The sequence below is a fragment of the Vipera ursinii genome (genome assembly GCF_947247035.1).
Source record: "Vipera ursinii genome assembly, chromosome: 11".
In the NCBI taxonomy this organism is placed as follows: domain Eukaryota; kingdom Metazoa; phylum Chordata; class Lepidosauria; order Squamata; family Viperidae; genus Vipera; species Vipera ursinii.
Genome location: NC_139524.1, coordinates 20,693,589 through 20,720,429, shown reverse-complemented (window position 1 = coordinate 20,720,429; position 26,841 = coordinate 20,693,589). Strand labels below are relative to the sequence as shown.

Sequence of the window (26,841 nt, the reverse complement as noted above, 5' to 3'; positions counted from 1 at the left end):
TGCTTGAGCAGGCAGATTCCAGAGTCCCTCCAAACACCTGTCCCGTTTCAAGAAACCCCCAGGTATTCCCCCAGCAGGTGGCGCCCTTGCCTAAGCTCCAGAGCCCCGAGGCGCTCGCGGGAGGAGCCCTTGGATTGGGGCTGGAGGGAGGCGGCTGAGCGGGATCCTTTTCCTTTCCGGGGACACAAATGAACGGGAAGAATCTTTCAGAAACGAGGGGCTGCAATCCGGCCTTGGACAGTGGAAGGCGCCTGTTTGGGGGGGGGGGGGCAGAGCGAACTCCTTCGGGCCATTGTTCTTTCCTCCCCTTGCCGGCAGCAGATCCGGGGGCTGCCTTCCCTACTGCCTCCGCCCCCCCCCCCCCACGTTTGGCAGAGGCGCTGGGGCGGCGGCGGAGCGGCTCCGCCCGGAGTGTCCCGATTCCCGGCTGTGCGGGGTCCCAAGCCCCCTCTCCGTCGGGCAGAAGCAGGCGGCTCCGGAGCGCGTGCAGAGGGTGGGCGGCCGTCCTCGCCCCGCCCCGCCCGGCGGGCTGCCCGTCTCAGGTCCCTCCCTCGGCGGCCTGGAAGAAGCGGGCGGTCCGGGCGGCGGGCAGAGGCGCTCGCTCGGCGGAGGACGCGGCGCGGGCCGGACGGAGGTGCGCGGGGCCGGGGCGCGCTGCGCGAGGGTCGGGCGGCCGTCAGGCGGGCGCGGGGTCGGGAGGACGGCCCGCCGCGGACAGCCTCCGCTGCTGCGTTCCGCCGGGTCGAGGCCAGTTCGCCCGGACGGCACCGGATCCGCCGGTCGGGGAAGCGGCGCTGCTAGCGCCTCGCCTCCCTCTCCACGGACGGACGGGCGCAATCGCTGCCTCGGCCGGCCTCTCCCGGTGGCCCTTTTGGGGTCGGCCTGGAGGGACTAGGGAAGCCAAGCTAGACAGACGCATGGCAGATGCCCGGAGCTCCCCCGCGCACCTGCCCCGGCTCTGCCCCGGCTCTGCCCCGGCTCTGCCCCGGCTCTGCCCCGGCTCTGCCCCGGCTCTGCCCCGGCTCTGCCCCGGCGCCCAGCCCGCCCGGCTCCGGCGTGGCCTGGCCAGGGGAGGCCCCGCTGCCTTGCCGAGAGCTCCGCCGAAGGGCCCGCCTGTCAGCCCCGAGGGGCGTCTCGGGCGGGGCTGTTCGAGCTCTGCTCTCGCCGGCCGGCTTTTCCCGGGCTGCGCGTTGGGTAGTCCTGCCAGGCGGCGCTGCGCTGCAGCTCCGGGAGATTCGCCTCCCCACGTCGGGTTGTTGCTGCTCCCTCCGGGGGGGAGGGGGGGCTTCGTAGCGAGTCCTTGGTTTTAAAAGAATTGCTTTTTGCTTTTATCCAGCCAGGAGGCGATAGGAGCGCTTGACGCCAAGTGCCTCCGGCGGGGCCGCCCCGTAGCAAGGAGGGCGGGACCCTCTCCGGCTGCCTCCCCCCGCGGCCGCTGCTCGGTCAGCCGGCCGGAGCCCTGATCGGCTGGCCGTGGCTGCCGTGACTACGCCCAGAGAGAAGCAGAAGCAATTGTGGGTGTCGCCTTTCCTCCGCCTTCCTTTTAAAACCGCCTCGTTCATTCAGAGGAATGACTTCTAAGTTGTTGACGAGCATGCTAAGCGTTACGCCTATTTTAGTGCATGGCACCTACCGTAGTAGGAGGTTGGAAGCAGCGCTGGCTTGTCTGACCCTTTTGCTCTCTGCCTTGGCCTGCCCCCGCCCGCCCCCGGCCGAAGAGGGCGGATCTCCTTTGCCTAATGGCGCCACAGAAAAGCCAGGAAAGGGAGGCTGGGGCCAGGTGGCTTCGGCAGGGAGGGCAAAGGGTGTTTGCTGCTGCGCTGCCGGGTTGGATATGGGAAGCCCCCTCCCTTTCTGATCTGATCCAGCTTCTTCCTTTCTCCCACCACACCTGAAAGGGGGGGCGCCTGCCCACTCGGCTGTGATTCATGGGTTTTGGAGTACAGAGTTCTCTGTGCCCTGAACTTGCACCTTGGCGTGCCACCCATTTCTCTTCTTGGCGACCCAGCTCCTCCCTCTGGTGGTGGGGAAGGGGCCTCAGGGGCTGGGGGCTGGACACCAGGTGGCTCAGCAGCAGCTGGCTGTGGACATGGCGCATCGGCCCATGGGACGTTGGTCGTGAGGGGACTACTGCACTAGAGGCCCAAAATCTTGTGTGGCAAAGAGGCCAAAGCTGGCTCAGTTCTCAAGCTGCAAGAAATTTCTATATAAAAAAAAAGCTTGTTGAGGTTGTTTGTTGTGTCGTGCTAGGAAGGGAGAATCAACTTTGGTTCTAAGTCATCATTATAGACCCCAGAACTTCTCCGTCTCCAGTGCCAACCCAGCGCACATTTTGGCACACCTCCACCCATCCACCCCCCGGGGATTTCTGGAAGAGGCTGAGCTGCTGCAGGGGGAAGCAGGCCATGGGGTTCCCTCGCTCTCACCTTTCCCTCGCAGAACTTCCTTCTCACAATGTTTGTGAAAATGATTAAAGTAATTCAAGGAAATGCTGGGACCCCACGAAAGCGGAGACTTGCCCAGAAGACACCCCCCCCTCCAAATGCTAGATGACCTATGTGCAGTGAATGTGCAGAGAAGAGTTTGAGGAGGGACCTCGGGTCCAAAGGGCCCAGCGTGTCAGGAGTGTGAATGGGGCCACACCTGGATCCCTAGAAGCAAGGAGTGTGCAAACTGGCCAGAAGGCCTGGCAGTCAGAAAAGAAGGCTCACTTGGCAGCTGCTGGCAGAAAGGTTGGAAAGAAGAGATTTCAAGGGGAGGAGATTTTTGAGTGAAAGGAAAAGGAACACACAACAGAATCATTTGCTTGTGACAAGAGAGGAGAATCGCAAAGAAAGCGCTGAACTTCCAAAGTCCTTCAGGAACTCCTGTTCACATAAATCCGGCATGCCCCTCGCATTCCCACCAGGTGGGCAGGAGGATACAGGGGCAGGGTCCTCCTCTTAAACACTGGCAAAGGGACCTCAGAGAGCCTGCAAAATGGCACTGAGAGAGATGAGTATCGGTTGAGGAAACCAGCCAAGGTCTGAAAAGACAACTAGATATTTTGACCCTGGCAAAGCTTCTGCTGGATAAAAGTATTTGCTCAGTCTCAGAAAATGAGGTTAGATTCCAAAAAGGTAATCATTTATGGAACAGCCACAATGGACTTTGTGAAGTGAGGGCTGCGGCCAGTGTCCACCACTCATTTCCTAGCAGGCTAATCTCTGTTTACAGACAAAATCTGTTTCGCCTAAAAATCCTGCTGCTGGATCCACCAGCTGTAGCTGGACTAACCAGAAGCCAAGGTTACAGTGGATATACATTTGTGTGAATAAAATTCAGAAAGGGCAACAAATAGAGATCTCTGAAAGTATAAAACAGGATGAGAGCAAACACTGGAATAAATGTGGGGAAACAGACTCTTTCTAAGAGCCTATGCCCCTCCACAAGCAGAATGACTGACCTCTAAAAAGCCATAAAACAATGTGTGTGGCTGGTTCTGTGTAGATTTGAAACCTGGGAGGTTGACTAAGCGAAAGGAAGGAAATGGGAGGGCATTTGGAGGCGGCCTAGAGCAATGGAAGGATATGACAGAATAGGAGATGGAATCCAAGAGGAACTGGGGAAAGTGTAGGAAGAGAAGGAAAAGAAGAGGATGTGGGTCAACTTCATTTGAAGACTGGCAGGAGAAGTGACTGGTTTGTGACTGCATAAAGTGGGGAAACTGGGCGGGCTAGCTGGGCACTGCCAGAGCAAGGGGCAGAGGGCAGAGGAGAGGACAGGGGTCTGCCTCATTCTTCCAAGAGAATGGAATGATAATTGAGAAAGGAGGAAAGAAAGGCATTTTGTGATGCCAAGAGCTGGGCAAAGGCAGCCAGAGGTGAGGAGAGAAAGAATGGCAGAGGACAGGGTAACAACTGGGGATAGACTAGAGGCGTGTGCAGGAGGTGAAGTCCCACGAAGGCCAAGTTGCATTTCCCCTGCCAGAGGAGAGCTGCTCTGCACGGGAGCCATTTCAGGCCTCTGCAAAAGAGCGCCTGTGCTGAAGGGAACCCCCTGGGGAGAAAGGCTTGGCTTGGCTCCAATGGCAGGCTGGGACACAAACCAGCCATTGTCTTTGAAAACCGAAGCTGCCTGTTGAGATTTCTGTGCAGCTCCCAGTTGTCACTCAGCCAGAGCCTGGCCATGGCTTCTCGCAAAGGCTGCTGGCTTGCTTTCCTTGGTTTAGGGAGGAGCTCAACTTGGACTGTGAACAGTTTTGTTCTGGAGGTTCTTCAGCAAAACTGCGGCAGACCTAAAGCGGAAACGAAGAGACAATGCAGCTGTTGGACGTGGATGAAGCTTGGGACCGAAACGGAGCTTCATTCTGGGCCCAAAGCCCAGGAAGCTCTGCAAACCGATGGTACTTTGGGGGCTCCTGCCGCTCTACATATGAGTCCAGGTCCCCCTTTGTGGTGAATTTCAGGAACCCTCTCTGCCGCTCTAGATGAGGATCGGTTTGTGTAGGACTGTAGGACATCTTGAGTGGATTGTAGGAGGAGAACAGAATGCATCTCCGGCTTCTCTGGCTTGGACTCCTTTAGGGATGGGCTGGAACAGTTTGCTCCAGAAGGAGCTGGGAGGAGACCGGTCCTGCCTGGGCAGCCTCCTCTTTCTGGCCTGCTGCTTTTGCATGAGCAGCACAAGGTCAGCCTGTGTCCGACCCTTCCTTGGGAGAGGATGGAGCCAGTTCCTGGAGGGGGTTCGTGAGGGCCACACCAGACCAGGCAGGTCTGTGCCCAGCAGGCCTTGGCTCTGGCTACCCAGTGTCTGGCCCCAGAAACAGACGCACACGCACACACACACCACCAACACCGTGGCTGTGATAGGAAAGCTCCCCTGAGACTCAACCTGGGAGACTCACCAGCCAATTAGTGGCCTTGGCACTAAGCTGCCAACCGGCTAGCAGCTCCCCCCTCCCCCCCCAAAGGTGCCCCTTTGGCCCTTGCTTTGGAGGCTCCATTTCAGGCAAGGAAGGGGCCCCTGTCACAAAACCCACCCGCCCTCTAGCATCGGAAGGGTGTCACCTGCCCTCTCTGCTGATGGGGGGGGGCTGTTTCTAGAGGGCGGGGTGTAACAAGTGCGGGCGGAGAATGAGGAAGAATGCCCTGGTTCCAGTCTGCTCCCCTCCCTGGGCAGCTGGCCCCGGAGAGCCCCCCCTTCCCTGTCCCGTTCTGTGGGTGGGCGCCTGCCAAGGCCCGCCGTCCGGAGCGCCCCTTCCCACAAGGGAGGATAAAGAGGACGATTGTCCGAGCTTGGAGACAATCGGGGAGGGCAGTCTGGCCGCTGGCCACGCGGAGAGGGAGGCTGTTCAGTCGGGGAGGCGGCCATTGGGCGGCTATGCGGGAGAGCGAGCGAGGCAGCCCGATGACAGCGCCGAGGGCGATCGAGGATTTGCCGCCCCGAGCGAGGGTTAGCTCCGGCCTCGGATTTGGCGTGCCCGGCGCGAAGGCTCCAGCTCAGAAGGTTGCCCCGCGTGGCGAGCGGGGGCTCCGGAGTTCAGGCGCCCTTTTCCTTGCTCCTTTGCAGCCGAATTCCTGGGTACCGAAAGGTCCGGGAGTGACTGCTCAGCCGAGAGAGCCGAACCAGCCGCTGCTCCTGGGAAGGCTCCGAGGGGGGCAGCAGCTGGACGCCGCCTCTGCGGGCCCGGCTCTGTTTCGCCAGGCAGCGCTCTCGGGCAAGCGAAGCAGCTTCGCGGAGAGAGCAGCGGAGCCGACCGGAGCGGCCGGGGAAGGAGTCTGCTCTTAGTTTTGGCTCCAAACGGGCATCTGAAGGGCCTTTAAAGCAGCCTTGAGCCTCTAGGAAAAGGTTAAAAGCAACATGCTTAGATCAAGTAGTCCCAGCTTTCTTTAGGAGGGCAGGAGCTGTGCCGGGAGAAAAATAAAAGGGGGGAGGGGGTGTCTGGAATCTGCATCTTTCCTCTTTTTAGGGATGCCACAGAGTGGCCTGGCTGGGGGTACCTAATTGGAGGAGCTTCAGGTCAATAAAAATGTGATCATAAGTAACTTCCAGCTGGTCACTGAACTTGGTGAAACTGGCCTATGAGATTCATAACCCATCCTGGACAAGCTTCCCACCCAGTAGAAGCAAGATGGGCACCCATATTACTGATGTGCCCAAAACCCGGCTTGTGTAAACAGTTTGAGGGGTGGTGGAGTCACAGGCTGCACCTGGAATGAGCCAGGTGCCCTAGCATGGGCACAAAATTAAGGATTTGGGTTCATATGCTGATGGAACTGCTATCTTTTAAGGGCATGTCTCTGCACCAATTACAGCATAGAATCAAAACAGCATTAAGCCTCCAAAATCAATGAAAAATGATAACATATTAAGAGGTGGCAAATCATCTGATATCAGTAGAATCTGTTCAACCAGCATTTAGCTGGTTATCCCCAAATTGTAGACCCACATTGTGTGGTGAGTCCACCAATCTCTTTGCTAGACTCAGCTACATACCGTTTCTTATAACCCAGCTCCAAAATCTGTTCTGATAATCTGTGGATTCCACAGGATGTGGGGTCTGTCCAGGTGTGACTAGATCTAGGCCTTGTTTCCTGGCTGTCTTTTCTGATAATTCCTGGAAGCTGGACTGCTGAAGTGAGTTGTGAATATGAGGAACAAACAAATGGAATTCATCTGAAAGTGGCTTGAAGGTCCGGGAGGAATTGCAGAGCTGAGAAAAGCTAACAGACGTCATTTCCTGCCAATGGCCCACCTGGTCCAGCTGAAGCTTGGGGTCCAAGGCGGTCTAGAGCCCAGCCTCCCCACAAACAGGAGATGATTCCCAGTGCCAACTCCTGTTATGGGGAGTGGGGCTGACCTGTGCCCCAAACTGAGCAGGGTCAAAGGGGCAGCCTTGCCCATTGCTAGCCTTGGAAGCACCTACTCAAGGGTCTCTGGGGCTTGCTAGCCTGGAATCCAGGAGGTGGACCAGGCTTTGGGGCTGGGAAACTGGTGGGGGGAGCTGCTCACTGGGAATTGAGGCATGGCAAGCCTGGCAGAAAAGCAGAATTCCTAACCTGAGTCTAGCAAGGAGGCAGCAGCTGGTGAAGGGCAGGGGTTGGGCAGACAGTGTGTGGTCTAGCTCTTTTGGCTGCTTAAGGCCTAGGAGGGAATGGCCTGTCGAAGCTGGGACATAGCCTGGATTTATTGCCCATTTTCTACAAGGCCGGGAGGCCTGTGCACAATTAGTAAACTCTCCCCCAAGCCCAGCCCTACACCACTAAGAAGTTCTCCAGAAAAGGCATGTTAAGGATGTAAAATTTCAGCATTAGGACATCAGTTGCATTTGGGAAATCAAGGATCAGGTGCCAAAGGGAAGTTTCCTGGCTCTGAGCCAGAAGCTGAGGCAGCAGCAGGAAGGGAGGGCCAGGTTAACACTGGTCTGCACTTAGGAACCAACAATATTCATCAAAATGGGGGCTTCCAGAGGGTTGCAAAGATGGGATGGTAGTCTCCTCAGACAGAAGTCAATCAAAAGCAAAGCATTTGTTACCAACAGATGAACTGAAATATTAATGAAAGGTAGTGGAGCAACTGACGCAAAACACCATGGAAAAGAGGCCCGGAGTTGAAGAGAGCAGGAAGCGCAGCACCTCCCAGGCTTTGCCTGGCACCCGGCTGGCACAAACAGCACTTAGGCGGCTGCCGCCTTACCAGCCGGGCACCCTGTAGGAGAGCATTCCAGAGCGGGGCGGCTGCTGAGCTGGACGGCTCTCCTCCTACTGTGCTTCCTGTAGCTGGAGGATCAAAGCCGGAGTTGGGAAGTGGGGAGGAAACACCCCCCCCGCGGCTATGCTGAAGGCAGGAGGAAGGGAGGGCACTGCTGCCAGGGCCCATAGAAAGAGGGGGGCTGTCCCTGAGCTCCACCTGCATCGCCCGGCCACTTGCCTGGAAACCTTGAGACAGCCAGGAATTTCAGGAAGGCTTTTTCCTGGGCAAGGTCACCGCCTCACTTCTTCCTCTCTGCTTTTTTCATAGCTGTGGTCTGTAGGAATTATGAAGTCCTCTCCCGATGGTTTCCGGCAGCGGCAGCAGGACCGGGTGACCCCCCCCAAGTTGGCAACACTGGAGAGCACAAAGAACCTTCCAAATGCCAAGGCCGGGTCTTATGGAGTCGCCATCCGGGTCCAAGGGATCGATGGCCATCCCTACCTCGTGCTCAACAACACTGAGGGATGCTTGTCAACAAATCTCTTGGGGCCTGAAAATGCCCAGCAGGTTGCAGCTGATCAGCCAGAGCCAGATTCTGCTTTTCCTGCCATTGGACAAGTCAAGAAGAGCCAGGAAGGAAGGCCCTTCGGCGGGCTTTGGGATAATGCACCGTCCTGCTGGATTGAAAGCCGGAAGCAGGCCAGCAGGGAGGAGGGGAAGAAAACAGCCTCACCTTTCAAAGATGAGATTTCCCAGGCCTCCAATCTGCTGAACTTCCAGAAATATCCAGAGCTGCTTCAACCCTACAATCCTGCGAACAGCATCTTGACTCCCAAGGACCTTCAGCCTCGCCTGCTTGGCAAATCCCCGTCTCTTGAGGATGAAGGAAAATTGGGTTCCAGGCCTTGGAACTCGTCTTTGAAGGTAGCACTAGATGACTCCGCTCCCCAGTATGCAGAACTGGCTAAATCAAAACTGAAAACAGTGGACTTGGCCAAGCCGGACCAGAACCACCAGCAGCTGGAAAGCTCTGGGGTTGCTAACCGTCCTGGTGGAAGTCCCGAACCACTCTCTCCTGGGGCTGGATCTTCACCTGCTGCAAGCTCCTCTGCCTGCCCAGGTGCTAGGAGATGCAGACCGGACCTCCTGCCTTTCCGCCAGCCAGACCTGGCAGGAGCAGCCCTGAATGGCTCCCAGAAATCTACATCTTCGTCCACTACTCCAACTTCTGTTGTCTCCACATCCAGATTTTTCCTAGATGACCAAGAATACGCCATCTATGCCGACCATGTCAACCGGCATGAAAACCGGCGTTATATCCCATTTTTGCCTGGAACCGGCCGTGATATTGATACTGGCTCCATTCCTACAGTTGAAGAGCTGATTGAAAAATTTGACAGGAAAGTTTGTCCACAAAGAAGGGGAAGATTAGGGTTCAGGACTCGAACTCTTCCAGAGAATCCTAGGCGATCCAAGAGCGTAGACAGCGCCCTGTCTTGTGGACCACATTCTGATTGCATCGGTGACTTCACCAAAAGCTTGGGAAGGTCGTCCGAGCATTTGGTCCAATCCTCCCAAGTTTGTCTGCAGAAGCCGCTGTCTCCAGAGAAGAAGGCAGCCTCTCTTGGGGAGCAGATGGCCCCTTGGGCAGCAGGCAAACTCCAAACAACGGCAGGAATGAGAGATTCTCCCAGCAGCCACTTTAGTTCCTTGCAGCATCTTAGACGAGATCAAATGGACCCAGAGAGTTTGCCTTCTAAGTCTTCCACTCTTCCAAGGCAGTGTAAAAAAAGAGACCATAAAATTCTGGTCTCCGCTCTCTTGTTACCAAACAGCACTGTGAGTCAGAATCACTCGATGGAAACTTTTGCTTCTGGTTCGAAAAATGCTCAGGTAACTTGTAGTGATGGATGGCTGCTTCAGTGTGAGCTGGTCAGAGGCCACTCAGCTCCCATGGGGTAGTGTTGGCCAGAGGGTCGGAAGGGGCAGCAATGCCTGGGGAAGGGAGGCTGCTGAGTGGAGAAATGGGCAGAGTTGAGCGGAATGACTTCTGGCTTCAAGGCAGAGGGATTGGCAGCTAGCAGGTATTGGAATGAACAGCTCTGGGTAGTTTGCATCACCAAAGCCATTTTGCAATTTTAAAAAATAGATCACTTTTACCCCGTCTTCACACGCAGCATTCTCTCCGCCGCCTGGTCTGTTTTCTCAGAAATAACCAGAAATGGGAGGTGGCCTCATTCGGGCTTTTGCCTCACAGGGTGCCATGTTGCCTCCTGCATCCGAGGGTTGGTATCCAGGCCTCTCTGCAACTTTTCAGAGCTGCTCACAGCAGCTGCTCAGCTGAAGGGGCAGCACAACCTGTGTCAGCCCAATTGGAAAGGAGTATCTTTCCTCCTAAGGCGTCCGTTTCATCCTGAGTTTTGTGTTTCAGGTGACACCCGACCTGCTCAAGGGCCAGCAGGAACTCGCACAGCAAAGCAATGAAGAGACGGCCAAGCAAATTCTCTACAACTATCTCAAGGAAGGGTCAGTGGGCTTGCATAAGGCCCTGCTTGTGGCATGGTATTTAGCACCTAGTCTTGCTTGGGCTCTGCACCGCTTGGTTTCCCCAAGGTGAAGGTCCACGCTCATTAATTCGTACAAGGACTCCATGCAGCCAATGCCTTTCTGCAAGCAGGTAGACCCTGCAGGCAGCTGGAGGATCCAGGGTCTTTGGCTTTCTGACCATTTGAGCAAACTTTGAGTCTCTTTTCACGTTTTAGTACCAGCGAAAATGAGGATGCAACCGAGAGGAAAGTCAACTTGGTATTTGAGAAAATCCAGACACTGAAGACCAGAGCAGCTGGGAGTCCCCAGGTGACTGACAGGAAGGAAAGAGCCTCCCATCTCCCATGGCTGCCTGTTCTGGGAGGGGAAGAGGCAGGAGGGCAGCCCTCACCCACGGCTCAGGCGAGAGGCTGCTGGTGAAGCGTCTTTGTCATTGTGTGGAGAGGATTGTGCTTTGCAAGCAGTGCTGCCAGGAGGCTCTTGCCCCTCCCCTCAAGCAACAAATGTGTCTTGTGGCTTCTCACACACATCCCACCTTTGCTGCTTTTCTGCCTTTTGCTGCTTTCTTTTGAGGTCCGTCCTGAAGGCCTCATGAGGCAGTTTTCATTGCCTCGTGGGGAGTTGAGATGTTTAGAACAAACGAATCTTGTTTAATTGCAGACATCTGATGCTTCAGTGGAAGTCAACATGTTGGTGGGAGAGAAAAAGCAGCTGACAAAGGAGGTTTCTGAGCTACAGAGGAGGCTGGACTTGGAATTCAAGGTAGCCCCCCTCCCAACTTCCTGTCGGTCACTAATCCTGCACACAGGAACAGAGAATGTGGGTTTTTAAGAGTGGATCAGCCACACAGGTGTTGGAGCACAGTTTGGCTTCTAGCCTTAGGAGACCTGCTGGTTGTTAGAGGCTGAGTTGGGGCATCATTGGATCCAGGCCCGTTCCATGCTGAAGACGGGCTGTGCTCCTTGCCCCAAACACCCCCTAGCCTTTGCTTCCCCCTGGAGCCTTCAGAAGGAACAGATGCAGGGCCCATTTGCCATTTCCCAGAAATACTGGAGTCTTTAGAAAGGTGCAAAGAGACTTACTAGATTCTTTTTATTCTTTCCAAAATTTGCTATTTTAGAATCAGCAGAACTTCAAAGCTGAAAGGCAGACAATGGAAGCAGAGCTTCGGAAGCTTCGGCAACAGCTTAAAGAAAATAAGGAGGAGAAAGACATTTTCAGGAAGCAGCTGAAGGAAAGTGAGAAAGACCTTAGAGAAAACCTGGAGGAGTGAGTTTTGCTATGAGTGTTGATTATAATAGTAAAGTATAATACAAACTAAACAGAAAGAAAAAAGAATATTTCCCTTTCTACAACAACATTTGAATGAGCTAAAGCAGCGGCCCTCAACCTTTTGGGCACCAGGGAGCGGTTTTGTGGAGAGAGGTTTTTCCATGACCTGGAAGGGGGCATGGCTTCGTGTGCTGCCTGCGTCCCACGGAGGGGGCTTCGCTTGTTTGTGCGGACCAGTTTCTGGCATGCCGCGGATGGGGGCTGGTCCACAGACCATGGGTTGGGGACCCCTGAATTAAAGATTATACAAGTAAAAGGAAGGAATATAAAGTTGGTTTATTTGATCAAGGTTAAATTAAGATATGTTGCTATTTCTGGCAGCCCTTTATGAGACTTCTGCTGACACCAGAACTGTAAATATGATGGATTTGTCCCTGGAGACGGAACCAGATGTGAGATGAAGAGATAAATGTTTGTAATCTTAGAGAGATCTGAGAGTCACTAAATTTGTTTATACTTGTGATGAAAGTTATTTATTTATATATTTTTCTTTATTTTTTTTTTTGAATTTTTTCTTTCTTCTCTCTTGTACTGTTTATTCTTTCTTGCCCCTTTGGCCACCGCAAACTCTTTCCACCAAGTGTGCCTTTGTGAAGCTTTTGAGGGCTTTTATGACTGACCTGGATTCCAGCTGGCTGGCCAAAGAAGGCATCTCAAAAATGTCTCTTTTCTTCCTCCCTTTGAGGCTTTTCCAAGTGAAAATGGAACGGGAGCAGCATCAGAGAGAAATCCGAGATTTGCAGGATCAGCTTTCCGAGATGCACGATGAACTGGACACTGCGAAGCGCATGGAGGACAGCACGAAGGATCTACTCATAGAGGTGAGACCCTTTTCCTGCCTGAAAGGACCCTGAGCTGGAGCAGAAAAACGTGGCACACAGGAGGGCAGGAATTCGGAGCCTGGCCACAGCCTTCTGAACAGAGCCCCCCTTTCTCCTCCTCCTCCTCCTCCTCCATTCCCGTGTTCAGGAACTGATGCAAGTGAAGCAGGAGCTGCAGGAGCTGCAGGAGCTCAGAGACCAGCAAGAAGAGGCCCTGAAGAGACGCGAGAGGGAGCTGAGGGCCTTGAAGGGCGTCTTGAAGGAAGAGATGGCTAGCCAGGAGCGAGAGATGGGCCACCTCAAGGAGCAGCACGTCCGGGAGTTCCAGAGCCTGAGAGACAGTCTGGCCAAAGCTACAGAGGTCAGTGAGGTGCCCAGCTGAGCCCCCCAGCCCTCCCCCCAGGCCATGCGCTCTGCCTGAACCTTCTCCCTCGCCCAGCAGGAGAGATGCCAGGGACGGCCCAAGGCCATGGCTTTCCTTCTCCTGCACGAACCAACTCTTTTATGCTCTAGTTATTATTGCCACAATCTCAGCCCTGGCACCGGGAGGGCTCCGCGTGAGGGTTGGGCACTGGAAATAAAAGCAGGGCTTTTAATCACTCGCTTTTTTACTCTCCTATTCATTTTTTGCTTGTTTGGAAGACAGATTTTTCCCCATTTTACAAACAGTCCTTGAGACAATCTGTTCATTGTCTTTAATTGGGTAAGTTATGCTTTAAAATCCTCACTCTGAACCGTCTTAGCTGCTCTTTTGGATTCACTCCATTGTATGTACGCAGCACTTTATTTCGGCCAGCCAAAAATGTAGTGGTGGTCCTGCCCTGTCTGCGTTCCTACTGTCCAGCAGGTCTGGTCAGCAGAGTGCCCATTTGGGAACCCTTTTAGGATGCCCTTCTTCCTTTCTCCTTCTTCTTCCCCCACCGTAAAAGCAAAAACAGTGACCCCCGCAGTCTTAGGGACCAGGCAGGGAAGGGAGTCAGCCCGGCCTACCAGGCAGATCCCCCTCCCCTCATCTGGGGCCTTCTTGCAGATCTCTTAGCGAGGGTTGGGTGGCAGGGGACTGGGCAGAAAAATGTTCTGGTGCCTGGTTTCTGATGGACTTGACCTGTGCCCCCCCCAGGTCAGTTGCATTTTGCTCTGGTTCTGGGCTGCCCAGGATGGCTTTCCCGTGTTGCCGGAGGCTGGGCACGAAAGGCTCTCCGGGTCAAGGTCAGATGCCGGGAGGCCCTGGGGAAGAGAATTTGCCTGGCCCTCACTGGGAATGGCAACTAAGGTGTGTCCAGTTGCCTACCTAGATTGTGCGAAGGTGGTTTGCCGTCCTCCCTCTTGCAACTCTGTCTTGGAGTGCTGTTGCTTTGCAGGGCCACCAGTCACTTGCTTGGGTGTTAGAGGCTTGGACCACTCGGCTCTTCTGGCCAGTGCGCAAACTCAATTACCCTCTCCTGGCACTAGGTCTCTTTGTGGTGCTTCCTTGAGTAGGAAGAGGGGACAGAAATTGAACTCTCTTAAAGAATTTCATTACGAGGAGAGAGCGGCTGGCCAACGTGGGCCTGCCTGAATAGTACTTTTCAGGGAGAAAATTAAAAGGTGGCTTAAAGGTGATGGTGGCTGCAAGCGATGATTAGCTGTAGCTCATTAACCATGTGGGGCAGGAGGTGGGCTTGCCTTGTGAGGAAGGAGGGGCTGAAGCAGCTCAGCTCTGCTCCTGGCCCACCTGGCCACCTGAGAGCCAGGACAAGAGGAGGAGGAGGTCTTTCCCTGGGGGACTGACCACCAGCCTTGCCGGGTCTCCCAGGTGCCTCTTGTCCACCTGGGCACCGAAGGAGAGCAGGAACAGCCTGACTTCTGGGCAGCCGCCCTCTGTCTCTCCCATGTGATGCTCTTTCTTCCATTCTTTATTTAAATGTTCACAACCAGTTTTTCCAGTGAAAAGCACAGGAGCCAGGCCCTAATCTAGAATGCCAAAGGAAATAACAATGCAAAAACAGGCACCAAGGTATAAACATAGAGGCAGGTTAAAAAAACATCAGGATTAAGCAATGCAGGAGGTACCTCTAAGAGCAGCAAAGTGCTTGGAATTTTTTTCTCTAGATTTTTCCAACATTTGAAGTTTGAAAGGGGGCAGATGCCGTCACCTGGTCACTCACTGAAGTCGCTTCAAAGCCCAGTTGGAGGTCTGTTCAGTAGCAAGCCCTGCCAGCTCCGTAGGGCCAAGGCTGTGGCCTTGAAGCAGGGCACTCTCACTGTCTCTTTCCTATTAATGGGCAGCAGAGTTTTGCTCAACTCGCTCTTGTTCTTGTGGATGGCGTTGGGCGGGGGGGGGGGGATTCACCCCTAAGCTTCCCCAAATTTCGGCCTCATAGGATTCAGCCAGGCCTCCTGCTCCCTGACGTTGGAGATGTCCCCTGCTCCAAAGCAGCAGAAGCCGTGGCCGACGCTGTGAAGGAGCACAAGGTGCCACCCCCTCCCCTGAAATGGGCCCAGTCTAAAGCTGAGACGGCCATTCCTCCCCATTACACAACCTTGCAAGGAATTATTCTGAGGCACAACTGACGTTCAAGGCCAGTCGGACTGGCTCTTGAAGCACCTTGTTTGCATTTTCTGGGTTCTTGATATTCTCTGAGCATATCTGACTCTGTGAGCAGGTGATTCTGGCCTTGGTTTCTAGGAATCTCGCCCAGCCAGTTCAGTGGCTCTGATGCAGACTGTGTGTTGACAAGACTAATCACAGTTTAACCCTTGGAAGAGTCACTGAATTGCATTGCCGTGAGCAAGATGAATGCAAATAAACACAGAAATCAGCTGGGTTCTGCTCTGCCTTTTAATGTGCTCAGGACATCCTGGACCAGGTGCATTGGGGCCCTTGGCTAATCTGGCCAGTGCTGCTTCCTGGGGTTAGGGAACCGTGTCCTGCTCTATAGCATTGAGAGCTGCAGCCCTTAACATCACGTGAAAAATGCTGTACCCCTTGTTAATGAATTCTAGGCCTACATTCTCTCATTTTCAGTGAGCACTTTATGGCTAGCCAGAAGAAGGGTTGCTCCTGTTTAGCTTTGTTGCACCATTCCTGTGCCTGCAGACCAGATTTAAATCTTCATCCTCAGCTCACCTCCACACAAGATGCCCGGTGCATTTATCATCTGGTCCATTTTGGTTGTAAGGCTTAGCAACCTAGAAAGCGGGACCATATCTTGACCTGCAACCCCATGTCTGCACCTCCTCTGGGAGAAGCATCTTTGCTATTTATTCCAATTACCTGTTAGTCAACGTCCCACCTGGCTGATCTCTTCCTCCTTGCTGAAGATGGCTCAGGGAAGTCATTCCAGAGGTAACAAGAACAGTGGAAGCTCTGCTTCTAATTTTGCCTGGCTCAAGCCACTGTCCAGTGGCTCTTGCTGTGGGTGGTCAAGAAGACCAGCCATCTAGCATCTAAAGACCCTTCCCAAACCTTAGGGCAAGACCTTCTCCTAAGGCTGGTGGACAAGTGGAAGCAGGCAGCTGAGAATGGGGGTGGTTCCCAGGGCCTTACAGTGGCTGGTGTCCTCTCTGCCTCTCCTCCTTCTATTCTAGACCTTAAACAAGCATTTAAGTAGCCATCCTCTTCAAGGCAAGAGGCCTCTTTCTTCGTGGTCACAGGCTGCCTGCCACATGAGGCCGGCTGCCTGTGTGGGCCCTAAGACCCAGCCAGTGATACAGACCAGTTTCCCTTGACTGCTCCCCCCCCCAGCCTTGCTGGCATTTCAGGGCAAGGAGGAGGTCAAATGGAGACCCCTCCCCCCACCACCCTACATCTCAGCTGTGGGTCAACCAGTCTCAGCACTGCATCTTTCTGATTAGAGTAACGGGTTGTCTTCCTAGAAAATGGGCACCCTGTCCGTCGCAAAGGCTGAAGCTGAGAAGGAGCAAAGGAGCCAAGAAGGCCGCGTGGCTGGGATGGCTGAGCAAAACAGGCAGCTGAGGAAAGCCCTGGGGCAGCTGGAAGAGAAGCAGCAAGGGCTGGAGCTGGAGCTGGAGGAGTTGAGCAGAGGCAAGGAGGAAGCCGAGGAAAGGTTGAGGAGATGCATGGTGAGTCTCAGGGTGTGAAGCAAGCAGAGGAGCTGGGGAGGAGGGGGGCAAACCCCTTGGCTTGGCTGTCATTTTCTTCATTGCATCACTATTAGCCCAACTACTACTGAGGTTCACTTGAAAACTGTAGGAGCAAGTTAAAAAGTATCTGCACACGATGGGAGGCATAATTGGCAGAAGACGGAGCTGCCATCTCCTCCCAGACTTCTAGCTGCCAGAGAGGCCTCAGACAGCTGCCCAGTGTCCCAATTCAACCGGTGTCCATTCCTGAAAGGGACCATCCAATGCACCCTCGGGTGTCTTCTGGCATTCGCTGTGGGCCTTAGAGGAGGGCCTGGAGAGGGGCTCATCTGGATGGCTTCAACTCGAGAGGTCTTAACCTTCTGCCCGCTTGGCTGTAAATCCTGGCCCGTGACTGGGGCTGAAAGGGCCAGAGAGTTGGAAGCCTTCAAATCCAGGTTCCCGAGGTGGGGTGAGGTGCTCTTGCTTTATTGCCTTGTGAGGAAGGAGTCAGAGTTTTTGTTTTATTGTGACACTGTTTTCATTGTTTTGTTATTGTTTAATACATTGGTTTTATTGTTACTGTGAGCTGCCCAGATTTGCTTAATATCTGCAGAGAAATGAATCCTTTGAATCAGTCAGTCTCTCACCCTGGCAGAAAGAGATGCAGTCTTTGGTCCACGCCCAGGAGGAAGCCCACCAGCTGGCCTCAGCCAAGGTGTCTCTGCAAGCCCAGCTGGAGGATGCCCAGGTGAGAAGGGCTGTTTAAAGGGCAGGTGAAAAATGGCCTCCCCAAAAGGCTTCGTAGTGTTGTATGGAGCAGAGAGTATTAACAAGTAGCAGCTGTGCGCAATACCATCTGCCTGACAGTTTTCTAAATAGTTGTTGTTGCTGGGTCTGTATGCTAATATTGTCTGAAAGGGGCCTGCTCCTGAGTCTGTCTGCCTGGAGGACTAATCAAGAGCATTAGCCTCTTGCTCTCGACTGCTGTCAAATTGTAGGGTGCAGCAGAAGGCAAGAGGCTCGCCTGTGCTTTCCCCACTTCCTTGTGCCTTTGCCACCTGGTACCTGTGCTGGTTGGAGCCACAGTAGGCAACATCAGTGTATCCCGCTTTCTGGTCACCCTTCCCAGGGCCTTTGCCTTCCTCCTGCTAGCAAACTTTAGGTGGCTGCTGCAGAATTTGAATCTCATTTTTCATTTTAAAGATGTATTGATTTTTTTAAACTCTTCTGCATTGGGGCAATTCAGTTAATGATACACGTGGAACATCTGCACAAAGGGCCCATTTACTCACGTATTTATTTCCCACCTCTATTATTTCTAAAAGTAACTGAAGGCAGGGAACATATCCAACACAACTTCCTCCTCCTATTTTCCCCACAACAGCAACCCTGCGAGGTGGGTTGGCCTGAGGGGGAGGGACCCAGTCGGATTTTGTGCCTAAGGCGAGACTTGAATTCACAGTCTCTAGCCTGATGCCTTGACCACTAGGCCGCACTGGCTCTGCAGGTAGCGTTCCACGGCCTTGAGAGGCCTGAAGGGGCTTCACCCTGTCCTGGGGGTGAGCTGAAGGCACAGTGGGAACAGAGCAGAAAGGAGGCAGCCAGCACAGCGTTGTGCCCTGGCTATGTGGGGGGAGCCCGAGGGCCTGGCCTCGAACCTGCCGTTGCAGTGGGCTGGTGACAGTGCTCTGCCCCTGGCCCCTCAGGTTCTCTGGGGCCTTGGCCCACACAGCCACCTCTCCCTCCCTCCCTCTGCAGAAGAATCTCAGCCAGCTGGGCCAGGAGCAGCAGCAGCTGATGGGTTGCCTGGAGGAGGAAGCTTCCCAAAGAGATCAGCTACAGAAGACGAAGCGGGAACTGGAGAACGAGCGGCAGCAGCTGGACAGAACTGTGGAAACGCTACAGAAGGAGGTAAGCTGCCCATCTGTCCAGAGACTTTGGGGCTTCTGGGTGACATTAGAATCTCTACATTTCAACTGTCAGCCACCAAAGTTTCAGAGGAGGCTTACTCGGCACACAAACATGCCTTGCAAACAGCTCTCAAGGAAGGCAGCATCTTCTGGTTTTCAAGTAATGGTCAGCCAGAGTCACTGCAGAAATGCCTGGAAATCCCTTACAGACATTTACAGAAAACAAATGGCGGCGTGCACTCTCTTGCTCTTCGGGTTACGGCATTTCAGCAGCAAAAAAGCTTCCCATTGGACCCACATCCTTCCCCATCGAGGTCTGTAGAGGGGAAAGAGCAAAGCCACGATCCAAATACGGTTGTTATTTCTAATTAAGACATCAGCAAGTCTTGCTTGCCAGTTTAGCCCAACCTGGGAGAACGTGTCTTCCAGTGGGGTTTGGGGCACCTGCCTTTGCCCCTCCTTGAAAATCTTTTATCCTCAATGCTTTTCTCTTGAATAGATGGTGGAAATCATTAAAGTCTCCCAGGAATCAACCCGGCAGCTCCAGAAGCAGCTTGATGAATACAAGGAGAAGAACCAGCAGCAGCTGGAGGACAAAACCCTGGAACTAGAAAAGAGCTACCAGGCAATCCTCAAAATGCAAGAGCAGGTACTGACAGCTGACCAGCTCCTGTTTGTAAACCTGCCTGCCTGCCTGCCTGCAGTCAGACATCCATTGTGTCATGCAACCAAAAGCATCAATTAAACTCCACCTAAACTAGAAATGACTGAAACAAAACAGCCCAGCAGAAACTAGTTGTCGATAAAATAGATGGGTTCTCTTGATAAATAGCTAACAATACCCAACTGAGGCCGAATCCCAATTGTGTTGTTGACTTCAGCAAGCATTCCTCACCCCGCTTGTCCTCCTTTAGGGGACACCCTTGGCCTTTACCGCAAGACTCGGGGTTCCAGCGACAACCATGCCAGGACCTGTCAGCCTAGGGTCCAGCTGTCCTTGCTGGAGGTCACCCAGTGGGTGCTTGTGAATAGTCCAGAGTCAGGCCAAGGGGAGGGAAAGGTCCCAGTGCTGGGGACAAGCAAAGCAAGCTGGAAAAAGCATGGAACAAGCCAGTAGGAGTTACAGGCTGCCTGATAAAATAAACAGACAGCTCTTAAGAAATGTCAGTTGAAGACGGAAACATCAGGAAGCAGATTATACAAAGCAAATAACACTGCCATCTCTTCTGAAGCTTTGTCTTCCCTTGAGCCATCCGCTGGGTGAGGGGCCAAGGAAGCTCAGGGCCCCTTTGTCCTGGCATCCCTCCTGGCGGCCTTGCGCTGCACGGCTGCCCCCTCGTGGCTGGAAAAAGACGGCACGTGCTCTCTGAAAGTTCAGTGCTCGCCAGTGAACTTGCACTCTGAGGAATGGGCTGACCAGCTGGATGAGACCCCAGGGCCACGTGGCCCAGGGGTCTATCCTCCGGATGACCACCAACTGCCCACGGAACACCCAGTCTCCCAGCTCTTGCCTTGTGGAGGCAGCCAGGTTGCCATTCTGGCTAACGGCCCTTGATCCCCAGGACTGCCCTGGATTGGTCCGACCCATTTTTTAAGCCAGCCAAGGTGGGAACCGGCACCACGTCTCGTGGCACATAATGACTGGATGAAGGTGCTGCATAGTCTGCAAGCTGTTGCACGCTTTCTGGAGTTCATCTGGAATGTGACCCAGACAGATCCACCCAGAAATGGGGCTGATTACCTGATGTTTCTATGGGAGATGATTGCAAAGCCTTTCACACCGTGAGCATGAGATGTTTCTGTTTATCACTTGCTTTTCTTTCAGAAAATGGGTTGGGGTTAAAGTTAAGATTAGGGCTAGCAAGCATATAGAATTAAATGTTGGCTTCGTGTTACACCTGTGGACCTTCACAGACTTGAGTCTAGCTGAGATGGAAGAAATTTCTAGGATTTGGGTTTGCAAAATGCAGAATTATTTCTCTCGCCTCTGGATCTATCTGTCTACAGAACATATGGGCGAGAGGTTTATGGGAGACATTTCTTTGACTTTTAGGTACGTTTCATGGAGGATGAATTACAAGGTCACAAAAAAGCCGAAAAAGAAGCCCTCACAAAGACTCAGCTTCTGGAAGACACTGTGAAGAACTTGGAATATGAACTGGAAACTAAAAGCCGCTTGAAAGAAGACCGGGCAAGACAGGCCAAGATACTGCAGGTAGAAATGAACCGTATTTGAGGAGGCAGATTGAGATGGAGAAATAAACCATGTTTTGCCGTGCAAAGATGAGTGTCCACTCAGTGTCCCACCTGCAAAATCCCGAAGGGCATCAGAGACAGCCTCCTCTTCTCCCGAGCAGCTTATTTCCCTGTCTCATCCCTCGATCTGTGAGCACCCCGTTTGTTCTGGGCTGCCCCCGGATCCAGCTTCAGAGGGGGCAGGACTTTGGTGTGGCTGGTGGTCGCAGGGCAGGCAGGTCCTCGGCAGGCCCTTTAAGGGAAACACGCTAAACTGTCCCCGGTGTGCTTGGGGGGGCTCTGAGCCAAGCAAGGCTCCCCCTCTCCATTTGCAGCTGGTGCAAAAAGGAGCCCAAGCGTTCACACCGTGGTCCCCTGTGGAAGGCGTGGTTTCCCGTGGCCCTTTAGGTCAGGGGACTCTAGAGAGGCCCTCCAGAGAAGGGTGCTTGGGCTCACAGCCCTTCAGGTGGGCCGGCCATCTTCCCAGGTGCTTTGAGTTGCTTTCAGGTGTGCCAGACTGGAAAGGCTCCCTGGAAAGTCTGGGGTGGGGTGGGGTGGGGCTGTGCTGAGCAGCTGCTCCTCTTCTCCCCCTTCTTCCGTTTGGCCCGGTCACGTTTCAAGGCCTCCTTGTGTTGTGGGTGTCGCAGATGTTGCAGTGGGCCAATGTTTTCCCCCTCAGGACAAAATATCCCAGCTGGAGCTGGAGCTGGAAGAAGAACGGGGCAATTCGGACATCCTGTCTGGGAGGATTGGCAGGGGCCGAGAGCAGGTAGGCCTTTGCCCAGCTCCGGTGGCAGCTGCCAGAGTGGGGAAGGAGCAGCTCTGGGAAGCAGGCTGGTCCTCCCCATAATTGGGCCTTCGCCCACCCCCCACCCCAGCAGCCAGCCCAGGTGGGTTCCTGGAGACAGCCTAGCCCCTGCAGTGACCTTTGCGGGTTAAGGTGACCCCTTTCCACTGCAGCCTGTCTGAGGCCAGCAAGGGGCGTCTCCTCCAAGCGAGCTCTGGCAAGAGGCTTCCTTTGGAGGCCAGGAACACCATAAGCCTCAGCTGACTAACCAGCTTAAATTAGGCAAAATGTCCGGGCTCAGATGCAGGCATTCCTGAAGACTATTTCAGGTCTACTAAACATTCCTAAGGGTGGAATAGCAGCTTTGTTATTGGTCTTTATCCTTGCTGATTAAGGTGCCAGCTGGCCAGGGACAAGGAGGGCAGCCCTCCCGGCCCAGCTTTTCTCAGTGGCCTGGATGGGCTGCTGCAGGGAACAGAGCACAAGGGTTGTCATATGTTATGTAAGTGCAGGTGTCGCCACCATTGCAGCCTAATTTAGATTGCCTCTCTTGCCTTTCCAAGTGCATTTTTACTGCCTGGACTATTGGCAGGTATGATTCTTCCCTGCTCTGACCTTCTCCTTCTCTTTGTTTGACTGCAGATTGAGCAAATGAGGAGTGAACTCCTTCAGGAAAGGGCAGCCAAGCAAGAGCTGGAGGCCGACAAGACCACCCTGGAAAGGCAGGTCAGGCCTCAACGTGATCTTTGCTCTGCTCTGGGACTGCAGCTCTCCCCCAGCCGCACCCTCCGCCTCCACGGCCAGCTTTCTCCTGAGGGACCGAGGGGGCCGCCCCTTGCCATGCACCCCAGCCCCTTTGGCTACCCAGAGTCCAGCATGTTGAGATTTCCACTGCCTGCATCTTAGTGCCCAGAGACTCCCCTTCCTCTTCCAAGCCTTCAGACTCCCTTTGGCTTTCCGGAGGACAAACCTCTTGGCACGCCAGCCGGCCATGCGGGCATCACTTAGCGATCCTGCAAAGTCCTGAGGCTGCCTCGCCTCCCTTCTGCTCCGTGCTGGCCTGGAAAGGCAACTCTTCTGCCCTCCGTCCATGTGCTAGTTATAACCTGGGGCAGGGGGTGGGGGTCCTTCTTGAATCTCCTGCTTGGGGCTGGCCAGTTTTCTGGCTCCTCAGCTGCCAGGTGCCTCTGCTGATGGATTGGGGCGATTCCTCCCCCAGAACAAAGAGCTGAGAGGCCGGATCCTCCACTTGGAAAGTTCTCGCAAGCCCAGCAAGGGAGGCCTCCTGGCCCAGATGGAAACCCGCCTCCTGGAGCTGGAGCAGCAGCTGGAGAGTGAGGAGAGGTAGGAGGAGGCCCCTCCCAAAGTCCCCCCCTGGGCTCTTCTCCAGCCCCATCGCTTTGTTCCGTGGGTCATAAGTTGCCTGTGGGTCTAGCCTGACTCTGGGGTGCTTCTGGGATTTTTGGTGTTGCTGACCACAGACGGAAGACTGATCCTGGGGTGTCCTTGTGGCCTCCCACCCAGGGAAAAGCTTAGTTAGCCACACAGAGTTCTTGGAATGGGCCAAATAAATAAAATTGTTAAATTGAAAAAATAATCAGCAGTGCTCTGCAGCGAAGCAGATTTGAAGGGGAAAAGGCCATTTGGAGTGCCTCTATCTGCACCCAGCATCCCCTCCTTTTTTCACAATGTCTTTCCCCGAAGCCCAGACGAGGAGACCCGGCAACATGTCCCCCCCTCCACAGTGCCCCCCCTTCCAATCTGGCCCAGCCCACTTGGCTGCAATCCCCCAGTCACTGCCGAGGTCCCTCGGTCTAGCAGGCAGAAGAAAGCGGGTGACGGTTGGGGGGAGGCCAAGATGATGAGAGCAGGGAAGCATCTGGGGAGCTGGGGGTGTGTCTTCATCTGGTGTATGGCTTCTTGTTCCCCCTCCCCTTCTCCCTGACCTTCCTAGGGACCGAGGTCACCTCCAGTTGACCAACCGCCGACTGGAGAGGACCGTGAAGGAGCTTCTGATGCAGGTGGACGATGAGCACCTCTCCCTGACAGACCAGAAGGACCAGGTAAGCAGGGAAGGGCCCCAGGGGCTGCCCCCACATCACCCCTGAGGGGCCCCCGAGAGGCCTCCATCTGATTCCAGGAGGGTCCTCTCCTCGCTCCGCAGCTCAGCCTGCGCCTGAAGGCCATGAAGCGGCAGGTGGAGGAAGCCGAGGAAGAAATAGACAGGCTGGAGAACAGCAAGAAGAAGCTTCAGAGGGATCTGGAAGACCAAGTGGACCTTAACAACCAGCTGCAAGGACAGCTGATCACCGTCCGGCAGGATCTCAGGTGGGAAAGGGGGCCCAGCTGGCCATGGGCAGCCTGGAGAGCCCCACCTCCCTCCTTTGCCTTCCTTGTCTAAAGAGAGCCGTGTTGCATTGGCAGCCAGCCTCCCCCTGAGCCCCTTGGCCACCCTTCCTGCTGCTCAGCCTGGATTCTCCCCGGACATGGACCACTTTGCGCTTCCCAGAGGTTCACGGATTGCTCTTAAATATCCAGAAGTGGGGCTGTGTTGCCAGGTTCATCTTCTTCCGTAGGAGAAAATACACCTGCCCCAAACCAGGTGTACTCTGCAGGTCCTTGAAAGACTCGGCCCACCTTGGCTGCTTTATCAGCTTTGCCAATTAGATCAAAATCCATGTGTGGCACAGCAGCAGCCCAGGAGGCTGCAGGCCGTTTCTCAGTGGGCAAACGTTTCCTTCCGCAGACGCCAGAAGACTTCCAGTAAGCTGCTGAGCGACTTTGACTATGAAGACGATGGCTTCAGCACTGATGGGGAGAGCCTTTTCGATGCCCCCCTGGGGCTGAAGTCCTTCAAGCACAGCGACAGCAAAGCCAAGAAGGACGCCAGCTAGCCTTAATGGCCGAGAGCGAAGGCTCCGCGGAATCAAGGAATCATAGCATCAGGTGACCTTGACTCCTTTTTCTGAGATGCACCACGTTCAGATTTATTTCAGAAATAAACATTTGTGAACAAAAAGGAGCTGCCCTTCCAGTTCACAGATTCAGGGGTACTTCCAGCTCTGAGCACCTGGCCGACACCAGACTGCTCCTAACCCAAGGTCTTCTCCTTGGAAGCTGTTTCAAACGAGGGGAGGAAGGGTGTCACCTTGTTACTAGAGCAGAGGAAGGAATATACAAAGCAGGAGATAAGAATGTACATATTTTTTAATCAAGGAACTCTTGCAACATTCTTGTATAATTTCATGTTTCCATCAATAGTGCAGGAGTCTATAGTAAGTGTCATATCATCCATTAGCTTTAAAACCGTATTGCAGTAAACGCCATTTGTTCAGCAAAGGTGTTTATGGGCTAGCTGAAGGAGAGCAGCATGACCGTCGGAAGTTGAAAAAAGCAGGACATTGTACAACACCCGGAGCCGTTTCTGCTCAGAAAACCTCTTCCCCGTTGTTCCCTGCCTCTGCTCCCTCGCTCCGACTTCCAGGGATCGGACCGATGGGGAGACGGTTGGCCTATCCTGATCTTGCCACACTTTAGAAAAAAGACCTTTACTCTGATCTGAATTCCCTCGGCCTTGGCAGGACGTGCAGCAACCACACTCTGTTGGGTCTCTCTTCTCTTGCTCAAGAGCAGCTCCCTTGTCCCGAGGCCCAGAAGCCCGAGGGCCCTGAGCCTTGGCGGCCAGGAGCAGCCTCAGGTGCAGAGAAGCAGCGCTGAACTTGCCTGGTAGAGCCAAGGCTGCCCTTTGGGTTCAGAGGTGAAACAGCTGCTTTGCTATTCAAGGATGGTGAGACCTGCTCCTCTGGTGGGTTTTAAAGGACTCTCTGAGAAGCATATTTGAAAAGGCACTTCTGTTTTCTTGTCTTCTAGTTTTAATTGTATTACCTGTAAGTGGCATTTGGAAGAATGTACCAGTATTTCCAAACGTTTCTACTGCAATCGCATTTTTATCCTTTCACCAAATCTTTGCTCTGTTGGGACAATCTTTAATGAGGAAATAATAGTATCAGCAGCTCTGAAATTGTTCTCTTCTATAACTTCGTTAAAGTGTTCAATTCAAAACTGGTTAGGATCAAATATTTTTTTCAGAGACAGCATTGAGAATATTAAATTCCAGCATAAAAGTAAGTCCTGGAAGCTGCATAATCCACAATGAGCCTCGCAAGGGGAGAATGCAGTCACATGAAAAAAATAATGCTCCTGAAAAGCTTTGGCATCTGGACTTTGTGGGTTCGTGAGTGGAACCTTAAGGAGGGTCTGGTTTGACCCCAGAAGGTTCTTTGGGCTTTAGATCCGATTAACTCCATTGGAAACACCAAGAATTGCCTTCACCTCCACCCACGAATTCCAAGTGCCACATAGTGGGAGCAGAAACCATAGATGAAGGGAATGCGAGAAGCCCAGGATTTTGATTTGGGCTGTGTGCCTCAAATGCAATTTTCACGGGAAGGCAGCAGTGTTGGGACCTCTTGGTGGCCGTTGGCTGCTGACTCTGGTAGCCATGATTTCTTGCTCAGGTGCATCAAGAGACTTTGTGTTGCCATGAGAGTAGAAAAGGGAAAATTCTGCTAGCCCGCTGAGGTCAGCCGGAGCCAAGAGGAGGTGGAGGCTTTTTGACTGGCAGTGGTGGAACCCCTCGTCAGCACGCGGACAGTCCCGGGTTCTGCCCCGCTATCTCAGATGGGGCAGGAGAGGAGGAGGAGGCAGGTGGAGCCACCGAGCAGCTTCTCTTCCTACAGGGAAGGGTGGGATCCTGTTAATGATAGCCCCAAAAGAACACAGAAGGCAACCTAAAAGACTGGGACTTCTGGATAGATCGTTTCTGAGAGTTTGGACAGATCTTGAAACCAGATAGTGCTATTTTTTGTTCCAGCGGTTCTTCATGAATGAGATCATGAAGTAATTTGTCCCAATTGTTTGGATAACTTTAGAGCTTGCCTCCCGTCTGGAGAGACAGGAGTTAATTAACTTCTTGATGTCATGATCTGAAAATATGTGTCAATATATATTACAAAGCATTCGGTATCCACTGGTAACTAATAGGAATATATTTGCTTTGATTTGTTCTTGATTTTCAGCAGATTTTTCAACAGATGTATTCTCAGGAGGACTGTAGCTCATCTGAATGAGACACGTTTTTCTTCCTCTGTCAATAGCTTTTAAAAACAAGGAAGGAAAGACTGGAAATGTGTTGTGTTGACAATCAGTGCAAACTCTTGTATTTTTTTCTTCTGATACTAAGATGCCAACTTTATTTCAATACTATTCTTTATAACTCTCCTCTTGGATCATGCCTGAGGAAGCTGAAGACAAAAATCCATTGGGAAACAAATTCACTTTTAATTTCAAGGGCTTTTACTGAAAAAAATGTCCAGTATATTTAGAGAAGAACCAAGAAATTTTTGCAGCTGTCTCCAGACATGCTAAACACTAAAACTGTAGTTATTTTGAAATAAATAGTAAATAT

At 53.4% G+C, this 26,841-nt stretch overlaps 1 protein-coding gene across 11 annotated transcripts; it reads left to right on the top strand.

The window, feature by feature from the left end:
* The first annotated feature begins 122 nt into the window (after positions 1-122).
* Positions 123-26,841, top strand: CGNL1 (cingulin like 1). Of its 11 annotated transcripts, none has more exons than XR_014493554.1 (22): positions 554-634; positions 1,337-4,384; positions 8,002-9,567; positions 10,106-10,287; positions 10,437-10,530; positions 10,882-10,983; positions 11,342-11,490; positions 12,239-12,374; positions 12,523-12,735; positions 13,495-13,647; positions 16,233-16,439; positions 17,098-17,190; positions 18,201-18,353; positions 18,852-19,001; positions 20,406-20,567; positions 21,267-21,356; positions 22,017-22,100; positions 22,594-22,718; positions 23,329-23,437; positions 23,539-23,702; positions 24,121-24,320; positions 26,456-26,841. XR_014493554.1 is itself a non-coding variant. In XM_083371557.1 (21 exons), exons 2-21 carry the CDS (start codon positions 4,382-4,384, stop codon positions 24,266-24,268), a joined length of 4,083 nt encoding a protein of 1,360 aa, XP_083227683.1. In that variant the 5' UTR covers positions 554-634; positions 1,337-4,381; the 3' UTR covers positions 24,269-26,841. The 11 variants fall into 11 exon arrangements, 9 of the variants coding, with proteins under 9 accessions (XP_083227691.1, XP_083227683.1, XP_083227686.1 ...); XR_014493555.1 differs by having other exon boundaries at positions 26,453-26,841; XM_083371557.1 differs by having other exon boundaries at positions 24,121-26,841.